This window comes from Salmo salar, chromosome 04 (assembly GCF_965601325.2).
Source record: "Salmo salar chromosome 04, fSalSal1, whole genome shotgun sequence".
Classification (NCBI taxonomy): Eukaryota; Metazoa; Chordata; class Actinopteri; order Salmoniformes; family Salmonidae; genus Salmo; species Salmo salar.
In genome coordinates, this window is record NC_138294.1 from 53,381,470 (window position 1) to 53,392,765 (window position 11,296).

The 11,296-nt window shown below is 37.8% G+C and overlaps 1 protein-coding gene across 1 annotated transcript in view; it reads left to right on the forward strand.

The window, feature by feature from the left end:
* Positions 1-6,601, forward strand: part of LOC106603292 (RNA-binding protein Musashi homolog 2) — a 179,809-nt gene extending 173,208 nt beyond the window's left edge. The window contains exon 9 of the mRNA XM_082974557.1: positions 1,269-6,601. Within this exon, the coding sequence (XP_082830683.1) occupies positions 1,269-1,313 (45 nt within the window). The 3' untranslated portion in view covers positions 1,314-6,601. The remainder of the gene's footprint in view (positions 1-1,268) is intronic.
* The last annotated feature ends 4,695 nt before the right edge of the window (positions 6,602-11,296 follow it).

Sequence of the window (11,296 nt, forward strand, 5' to 3'; positions counted from 1 at the left end):
GGATACAATGTACTCACTCTTTTTTTCCCTGAAATGCATACTGACAAAGGTACTGACTGTACACTTTTAGGGCCCGTTGATTGCGACAGCTTTTACAAATGGATACCATTGAACAGGTGGTTGGTTGCCATCTCATTGGAGGTATTATATTCCATTTATATTGTTCAGCAGTCTTTACCCATCTGTTTCTTTAGATTTACCTCATTACTTTGTTACATCAACTGCAATTTCACCTTTCCTTTCTTCTGTAAAAATGCATACAGGAAACCTATATTTCACATCACCATCCTACAAACTTGTACAGATACAGAAACAAGCTTTTTTAATTAAGTCTAAAATGCTAAATGTGTATGGCAAATTATGGCAAATTAATACAATTGCATGCTTTTACAATACATAATGAAGCTTTTGTTGTGGAACTTGTCCTCCCTGATTTACTGTATCTCTTTCACTAATCCTGTAGGCCTACATCAATAGAATAACAATAATGATATTCTTGGTTAAATTGACTGTGTACTGTTGCTTTCTCTGGTTTGCATTCATGGCAAAAGATTGGGTTTATTCTCCTGTCGTTTAAAGTCAAGTCAATATGTCAAGTAAAGCGTGCCCATGACATGTCAACGTCTGTGTAATGCTTATTGTCTCTGGTTGACGTTGTTGGTCAGGGACTCATCTGAAGATAATAGCCAATGTTCCAGTTAATAATATAATTGAACACAGCAGGGTGGCAGATAGCCTAGCGGTTAAGATCGTTGGGCTAGTAACCGAAAGGTTGCTGGTTTAAATCCCTGAGCCAACTAGGTGAAAAATCTGTTGATTTGCCCTTGAGCAATGTAGTTGCTCTGGATAAGAGCATCTGCTAAATGATGACAAGAATGTAAACACACTAAATTAACCTTTGTTAACTCTGATGGTGTTCAAAGTGTATGAGGCAAGAGAAAGCAACAGTATTAGATGCAGTTTATGTAAACTGGAATTCTGGGAGAATGAGTTCCTCCTCATAGCTGTGCTTGTGATCACTCCACTATAGTAGAATGCATTTGTAGTCTCCTGTGGTTGTGCGTAAGTCTGTTTTTCATTGCTATTACACCTATGATGATGTTCCACATTGTCTTACACACATTGTATAGTAGCAAACAATGTTATGTTGTAAGATTCTTGTATTGTTTTGTTAGTATGCTAGGTTATTGTGACGCTTATGTGGTCATGTGTTGTGCTATTTAAAATGTACATGTTCCTAATTGTTTCACTGCATCTGTGTTCCTCAGCAGAGTCTATCTGGTGGTCCAGGGAAGACAGGCCGAAGCTTCTAATTAGCTCTGAGTATAGGTGATGTCATCCAACTTCAAGCACTACAGCATCACCCAGGAGAAATGAGAGGAGGTGGAACCACAAAAAAAAAAAAAAAAAAGTTAAAATCATCTCAGAAAAAAATAAACTGCTGTATCATAATCCAAACCCGTAACCTGACAACCTGGTTTGGTATGTTTCATGTTGATTTCATTCACTTTTTTCCTTTCTTTTATTAGTTCTTAGATTAGCTTCAGAGAGAGGCATTTTAGTTTCGCCTTATTTGGGATTTTGTCTTCTAGTGTACTCATGTAAATGGTTTTGTCTTCTAGTGTACTCATGTAAATGGTTTTGCTTCTCTCTTTGGGGGTCATAGTTGAATGTTCGCAAGTCATGCCTATAGCTTTGGTACCAATAATTTAAACAAAACAGATCAGAGCTTCAGGTGTCTTTTTGCACACAAAATAAATCCAAAGTGGAAAGGTTTGGAAAAAAAACATCCATTTAATTTCAAATTACATATTCGAGAGTGTAACTAACTAATGCATTTTAGTAGCTGTTTTTTATTTTTGTGATGTCTCATTGTTAACCATAATTACCTATTTTTTGGGCAATACAAAGAGGACTCCAATATTTTTATGGTCCTTTTTTATAAGTGTTGTTTTTGTTGTTTAGAAAAAAAACATGTATACTATAAACAATTTCATATAAATACATTGTGAATTCAAGATTTAAGAAAAAGAAATGTAACTGTAAATATTATTCAAATCATGCATAACCAACTTGATGAGAGGATAGCATATTTTTGTGATGGTGTGTCAAAGAAATGTTCTAGCGTGTTAATAGAAAAAAAGCTCTAAACAAATACTATTATCCTTTACTGCTCGGAGACAGTGACTACCCCAGTGTCGGACAGAACACTGATGGCTTGCTCTGTAAATACTCAAGCTGAATAACTTTACAAGTGTCATACCAGCATATTTACAAAAGGTGAGTTCAGTGCACAGTTCAGTTCAGTTTTAAGGTGACTTCAGTTTTAAAGGAACAAAAAGATCATCGGTATCTTTTGTCTAACCAACTGTTATTTAGAAATCAATATTATTTCAAAAAGAGTGATCATTTCATCCAAAGCACACTGTATTTAGTGTTGAAGAATAGAACTTGAGCCTAAGCATTTTACAGTGCTCTGCGCATCCTGACACTTTTATACTCCGGAGAGAAAAACTCAACTTGTTTGTAGTTTGTTGTTGTTTGTTTCCTCCTGCTTGTTCCTGTTAAGTTTGGGACGCAGTATCTGGACTCTGTGGTAGAGTCAGTGTATAACGCTTGTTCTCTCCATCAGTTCTCTTTTCAAATGAATTAGGAAGGCAAACATTTTGATACCATACCTCAGTCCTGTGAGTTATACCTTGGAATTGTTGACAGGTTTAATTTATTTTAGTGGCAAATAGATTAAAACATTGAATGGAAAAAATAATAAATCATTGCACTGTGAGCAGTAAAGAAAGAACAGGCCATTTCCTATTTGCACATGTATATGTTGGCTATTTAAAATGGTTGCGTCTCTGGGGTGAAGTATGAAGGATTATTGGACGTTGCTCCTCTCTAGAATAGGCATACACAGGGGTGAATTAACAGATTGACAGATCGCAATTAACTGATTAATTACTACCAATGTTTTGTGGTCATGTCTTTGGATTTCATTGTATGGTGTAAGTCAACTTCTAATCTAAAATATTGAGATCCAGCCAGAAGACACTGAATAAATGATTCATCCTGTTAATCATAGCTTGGTGCGCAGATTTCTTATGCAGTATGTGTAGGGACAGGTTTTGCTCGAATATAGAGAGACATTTAATGACATGCTTTAAAGTGCAGTAAGAGTTGTAAACATGATGATGGAATGAGTGGTGTATATTCTGATGATGTACTTTTCCTGCTGCAAATGTATTTGATATTTCATTTCACCTGATGTTTTATTTCATTAGCTCTTTTGTTCAGAACAACCAGGTGAAGGAAAATACTGAATGCTTTTGATTGATGTGGAGATAAACAAGTAATAATTTAAATGAGAAAACAGAAGAGAACCGGTGTAATGTTCAAATGTAAAAGAAAAAAAGAAATACAAAAAAAAAAAAAAAAAGAAGATGCTTCTTCACTGATTTAAATTTTGAGTCAGGGGGGTTTTATTGATATTGTGGTTACTATTAATAATTGTAATATTATATTAAAATGTACTGTGCATCCATCGATTTCTCTCTTTCCATTCCCTGTCACCACATACAATATTTTGTTGATCATCCATGCATATCAAGTGTGTACAAAAAAAATCACAATGAACTTGTAACAGAGTGCTGTCTTTGATACCAGTGTAGTGGTCTATGCGCTTCTTTGTTGTTCTCCCTTTCTCTGGCTTTTTCCTCTGCCTCCTTTCTCTGTCACATTATACCCCACCCACCACCCCCCTCTCTCTTACTCTCCTCTATCTCCTTGTAATTAGTTGTAGATGTAATGTGATAATACTTGTAGTTATTAGTGGATTTAGGACCAGTAAGGATAGAACTTGCTCTTATTATCAAAGGTTTGACATACATTTGCAGACAGTTATTTTAATAGCAGTTCCATGCCATTTGTTTCATGTATGTCTTTTTCCTTTTCTGTTGTGTTTTACCAATCTCACATGGTTTCAACTAACCAAAGCTCTCACAGAAGAACTATAGAGAAACAAATTGCTGTAAGATGAAATTTTAAACGAGGCATTATTTGGATATTCTCCACCCTTGAATGTTTTAAAAGGGGTGTGCCATACTACCTTAAATGCTAACGCTAGATATGCAAAACATTTTTTTGTATTACTTTCTAAGGGACACAAGCTATAATTATGAAAAAGATTTTGTGCGGAAAAAAATCATATATTTTTTTGAAAGTTAACATATTAATGATGATGATGATAACAGTAATAATACCACTACTAAACTGTAATATCTTTTAATCTTTGTACACTTTGAAAATATCCCAGATGCCTATAAGGCTCTGCTATTTTTAGATACCACTCTGTTTTTTAAATGTCTCTGCCTTTTCTTTCACTCCAAAAACATCAATTTTGTGAATACTTTTTTTAGTCCCTGGAAATCAGCGCTTTATTCTAATCAAAGTCAGGCTTGTATATGTTGTCTGTTAATGTTGCTCTCACAGATCTAGACAGCTATGCTTACTACTTCACAACGGTTGCAAAGAATTTTAGGTAATCTACTTTCTAGAAGGGTCATTTGATGCCATTACATACTTGGAGCAAAGATAACACAGAATGAATCGTCCTAATGATTGTTTCTTAACTAGTGGAGGTGGGCAACATGGCATAAACTGAAATTACCCCTGCAGATGATCTTCATTTAGTTCACCTGTTGTTGAATGTCTTCATACAGTAGTTCAGGTGGTTAGTAAAACTGTAATGTGTAGAGCAAGGGGGAGGACAATGTCAAGTCTAATGAAGATAATTTACAGGTGGGGAAGTGCATCTCAGCTTAGATAGTCATGTATTTTCTCACTTATAATAATAAGCAGCACTTCTAGATAGATATTTCGGCCTTGGAGCCTTTTGTCAAGGATTTAGTTAATTGGAGGACAGAGAAAGTCAGATATTGTAGGTGAATTCAATAAGACTATTATAGGAGTTGATAATAAAGTAAATATTGAATTAATTCATAGATTTACTGTCCATAACATGTTCACAAAGAAATGTGTGTGGCAGGATGAAAATCAACAGTCCAGGTCCTACATACAGATCTGTAGCAGTTTTTTTAATATATATTTTTATATTTAACTAGGCAAGTCAGTTAAGAACAAATTCTTATTCACAATGACGGCCTACACCAGCCAAACTCAGACAACGCTGGGCCAATTATGCGCCGCCCTATGGGACTCCCAATCACGGCTGGTTGTGATACAGCCTGGAATTGAACCAGGGTGTCTGTAGTGACACCTCAAGCACTGAGATGCAGTGCCTTAAACCACTGCGCCACTCGGGAGCAGTTGTATTTAATAGATATTCTATACAGTACTCATGATAACATTGCAATGCCTTGAGGTACTTATTCTATAGTTATCTCCTCCTCTGATTAAAGTAAAGGCTGGTTATCCAATTATAAAGCTCATTCCCCTTTGATCTGTGTTCAAATATTATTTTGATTTGATCCCGTAGCTTGGACTTTAAGGTAGCATGGCTCTGTTGCTGTCATTTTATTTTTCATTGACAGCAGTTTACAGCTGATGAATGTTACACATCTTAGTAGAATAGCAATTCCATTGAAGAAAAAAAAAACATGTTGGTTTAAGAAAAAAAATCGGAAAGGACAAAAATGACCCGGAAGGTGTTGATAATTGGAGTACTACCGTATCCATTTAAACTTGAATTTTGAGGCAAGTGCTAGGCAATGGCCAATCATTTCATCCCATCATCCATGAATCACCTGTGTTCATTAGTCTGTTTACATACGGTACATACATGTTCTGTTATGTGTACACGATGTCTGACTGGTATATCCTTCATGTCAACGTGTGACTAGATGAGACTAGTGAGCCTTCTGTATTCTAGACACAGCAAAACCCTATCTCACATGGGTCTGTAAAACATAGTAGCCAACACTGTTTTCATCACTCGCTGTCAAAACAGTCAACGTTATGGTAAGCTAGTGTGCTCTTTTGGCATTGCATTGTCTTCAAAATTTGAACTGGACCTTGTTCAGTGGTCTGGCATAGGTAATACATGAAGGATGACTGTAGCAATGAGTGAGCCATCCTCTAATTTCTTTTGGATAGTCTTAACGTGTGTCGATCGGAGTGTACGACTGCTACTCCAATCTGTAGTAACGTATGAGGAAAAGTGGGCAGTCTATGACTACACAGCATAATGAGGCTATTGTCCTTCCACTTAACATCCACTGTTTTCCAGAGTGGAGGAGCAGCCTTCCACTGAGCTCTCCTCACTGATTTGCTGTCTGCTCCTGATTTGCCTTTCCTAACACTTGCCCATTTTTTAACGTTAACAGACTTTTTACGGCGAGAGACTGACAGAACTGACTGACGTCTGAAAGCATCTTTCAGGTCTTCTTGTATGGCTTGCTCAAGCCCTGTTGTAAAATAAACAAAAATGGATGGGGGTCTCTCACATCTCAGATGTGGAAAGTATAATTTTATATTTGTATTTTCAAATAATAATAATGATGAAAAAAAAATTGTGAAAGGTTTCCATCCTCTACTGTGGTCCAGAAATCGATGTGTCTGTCTGGAAAATAAAATTAAATAAAATGAACTGTTTTATTCCTTGTTTCTTTGCTTAACTGTTGTAATAAGATTGTATTATTCATCCTATAAAATGTTGATGGTCTCAATATTGTCAGTAAATGCAACATTTAAGGTATTATGAGCACCAAATGGTACAATCATGTACAGACCCCTTGACTTTTTCCACAAATTGTTGTGTTACAGCCTGAATTTAAAATTGATTAAATTTTGATTTGTTTACACTGGCCTACACACAATACCCCATAATGTCAAAGTGGAATTATGTTTTATATATATAGATAATTTTACAAATGTATTAAAAATTAAAAGCTGAAATGTCTTCAGTCAATAAGTATTCAACCCCTTTCTTATGACAAGCCTAAATAAGTTCAGGAGTAAAAATTTGCTTAACAAGTCACATAATAAGTTGCACTCTGTGTGCAATAATAGTCATTCAAAAATCATGTTAAACCCTATCTCATCCCTCTACCCCACTCATACAATTATCTGTAAGGTCCCTCAGTCGAACAGTGAATTTCAAACAGATTCAACCACAAAGACCAGGGAGTTTTTCCAATACCTTGCAAAGAAGGGCACCTATTGGTAGATAATAAACATAAAAAAGCAGACATTAAACATCCCTTTGAGCATGGTGAAATCATTAATTACTTCGATGGTGTATCAATACACCCAGTCACTACAAAGATACAGGCATCCTTCCTAAATCCGTTTCCGGAGTGGAGACGAGTCACTCAGTAGCCATTCCACACACACACTGTAACGAAGGTAAACTTTTTAATAAGGGATTTCAATGAATAAAGTAATACTGCAAAAAATGTGGCATAGCAATTCACTTTTTCTCCTGAATACTAAGTGTTGTTTTGGGGGCGAATCCAATACAACACATTACTGAGTACCTCTCTCCATATTTTCAAGCATAGTGGTGGCTACATCATGTTATGGGTATGCTTGTAATCGTTAAGGACTGGGGAGTTTTTCAGGATAAAAAGAAAACTGAATGCACAGGCAAAATCCTAGAGGACCTACTTCAATCTACTTGGTTGTTTTTTGGCTAATTTGCTACAATTTCTAAAAGCATGTTTTCACTTTGTCATTATCCCTTTTGAATTGAGGCAGTAACACAACAAAATCTGGACTATGTCAATGGGTATGAATACTTCTGAAGGCACTGTATATACATTTTGCCTAGCTTTGTACAAAATCAGACAAAACTATTTTAATCACACTATTTTGCTACTATTTTACAACAACAAAAAACTATACAATACTTATGTCCATGGATATCAACTTCTTTCACCCATGTTATTAAAGCTGACCTGTGGTCTCTTGAACTCTGATTCCCTTAAACCCACAGTATCAAGTCCCTCTAGTTGCGATCTCCAGGTAAGACGGACTGGACACCTAACCCATGTACCTAACTCTGCAGGCCTGGGTCTGAGGTAGCTTCTCTCTCTGTAATGGTGTTTAGTTTTATTAATCATACTAACCACATTTTATTACAGGTGCCCCCAGGTTCACTGCCTGCTTATTAAAATATTCAAAGGTGTTTAATTTCATTTTTTGCACAGGCCAAGGGGAAAACATTTGTCTTAGCCAGTAATTATATCACCCCACCACACCTAACACAGAGATCGCTCCTGAAGATCAAGCCAGGGCTCTTAATAGAAGCTTTACTTGAGGTGAGGTGAAAACAGCCCATTTGGTGAAAGCACAACTATGATGGATAGTGTGCTGTGGAGCTTATTCAGCATATAGTTCATATCTTGCATATTGCAGCTTTATTGTTTTCAAAGGCACCTCGCTCATGAGGTCAGATAGTTTGGTGCTTAGTTCATTTTGTGCAATGCAAAATCACTCATATTTGTCTCACTATGACTCTCAATATGTTTATGGACCATGTTCAACTTCGAGTTCAGCCAGAGATGCAGTCAAATGGAAAGCCTGTTTCTTTGAGGACAGTGCAATAAAATGATGAGCAAAGAAAATAGATTCAGTACATTGCCGGATGCTTAAAGAGACTGACAGTTATTTTGCAGCCTCGCAGGGGAGACGAGTCACTCAGTAGCCATCCCACACACACACTGTAATGAAGGTACACTTTTTAATACGATTGTCAAAATGTAATCAGTTTTGTTTTACCTGAGATGGAGAATTACAAACGTGTGCCATCAGCAGAACTGCTTCCTTTTGTTCTCCTTCCATTTGAGACTGTGTCTCATCTTAATGTTTCAAATTGCTCCAGAGGATTAGAGAAATCAGGGTTATTATGAATGTGATGAAGTCAGTACTGCCTCTTTCCCTCCCTCCTCATTCCCTTACTGATGCTGACTCTTTTTAGTGGTCCTACATTGCATAACTACTATGGAAAGGACATTGCCCTCGCTGGACAATGGTAAGACTCCACTGGCCAGTCCATAGAGAAATGTCCATAACACTGACCAGCCTTGTCTCAACAGTTTATATGTATGTAATGACCTGCTATAGTTCACCTACACACAGGTACTCTATTGCTATTAGTCTGACAATTCATTTGACTGTGAAGGATAGAAATGTTGGAACAGGGAAGTGAAGAACAAGTTAATCACTGCAGGAAAACTGTACTGCACGGCAAACGGAACCGGAGTGCCAAGTCTAGGTCCAAGAGGCTCCTAAATATCTTCTACCCCCAAGCCATAAGACTCCTGAACAGCTAATCAATTGGCTACCCAGACTATTTGCATTGCCCCCCCCCCCCCCCCCCCCCCCAGAACAATGCTGCTACTCTGTTATTATCTATGCATAGTCAGTTTAATAACTCTACCTACATGTACATATTACCTCAATGCCGGTGCCCCCGCACATTGACTCTGTACTGGTACCCCCTGTATATAGCCCCGCTATTGTTATTTACTGCTGCTCTTTAATTATTTGTTATTCTTTTCTCTTACTTTGTTTTAGGTATTTTCTTAAAACTGCATTGTTGGTTAAGGTCTACACTTGTTGTATTCGGCACATGTTACAAATAAAATCTGATTTGGTTTGATTTGAAAAAAATGTTTTGTCAGGTAGACCATTATGGAAAGGCGTTCGTATTGAGAAATGCATTTTCTGTCTATTTCAAGTTAAATACATCTTGATCAACAGAGAAGAATTCTGCTTTATATCAAATACCACAATCTATTTGCTGTATTTGTCATTTAGTAGTCTTGTGAAACCAGCCGTTGTAGTTCCTGTTACAAAACCAATAACTAGCCTACTGATTTAACTGCACTCGTTATGTCTAGGGGTCTTAGGCCTAGCTACATGGTCTGTAACCTGATTTGATGTGTGCGTAAATGTGAGAAGTAAGCATATGTTGTTGAATGCATGCACCCGAGAGACAGCAACTTAGGTCCAGGGCTAGCTCAGTCATATCTCACATGGTCGGCCAGTCCAAGCAGATTAGTATTCGTTCAAAGTGGTGACCCAAAATAAGTATATACAAAAATATAACTACAAAGAGGAATGGCTAAACTAAACTAACACAAAACAACACTGGCAGGCCACAATTCCTCTGGTCACAGAATGACAATCATCCTAATTGTTCACACCTGTCGACTTATCCATGCTTCCATGCATAGCACAGCTCTTGACCCGGTTGGTGCTGCCACCTGGGGATGGAGTGTGGAACTGTATCCTGGTACTGTGTTGCCTAACTGTGTTCTACTGCTAACACTAAACTACCCCCATATCATAACACCTCCCCCAACAAGAAACCTCACAGTCACCAATATCTATTTTCCAGAAATATCTAACATTTCAAACTTTTTTATTTTCCATAAAACTCCCTTAAGTGAAGAGACCCATATCTACAGTATAAACACTAGAGCTGCAGCTATGAAACCTGCCTACCGATACCCTAAACTCTGAGATAAAGCCATTCTAGAAAGCCAGAAGCCAGACAAAACAAATCCATCAAATTCATTACTAGGCACTCAGACAATTTGCTCCTACCAAAAGTCTCTGAAAAGATTGAACCCAGGAGCAACCGTTAACCCCTCTGCTTCTGAACTGAGAGCCCAACTCCATTCACTCATGGCCCATGGTTACAAGCACCAAACTCCATCTGATATGAAGGCAATGATGAGAGACTTGGAGCAGCCACCACCAGGGACAAGTGAACATCGACCACAACTTCAGCCAACTCACTAGGAACACGATCCCTCGCCTCTTTTCTCCAGTCCCGAGCACCCACTGGAAGGGAACCGCTAGCCATATACTCCTCATTTTCCTCCACCTTAACTGTCGTCATCTCCCCAACAACAGAAAGTGACAAAACCGGTGGATCTGTCTTTCCCACCAAACTCACTTCTTCAAGCTCCTGATTCTCATCACAAAACACAGCTGTGTCACCCCGCAAATGCCAGACCGGAGCATCCAGCGAATCCTCACTAACCTCACAACATGACTGGGAAGAATCTACTCCCTCCCATAGCTCAGTTAAATCAACACCTGACAGACAAACATCCACTCTGCTCCTCTGGAAAATACTGTGTCACCTAAATTGACCTCATCCTTAATCTGCAGAGGGTAGGCATACACTTCACATACTCTACATTACCAAAGGTTTGTGGACACCTACTCGTCGAACACCTCATTCCAAAATAATGGGCATTAATATGGAGTTGGTCCCCCCTTTGCTGCTATAACAGCCTCCACTCTTCTGGGAAGGCTTTCGACTTGA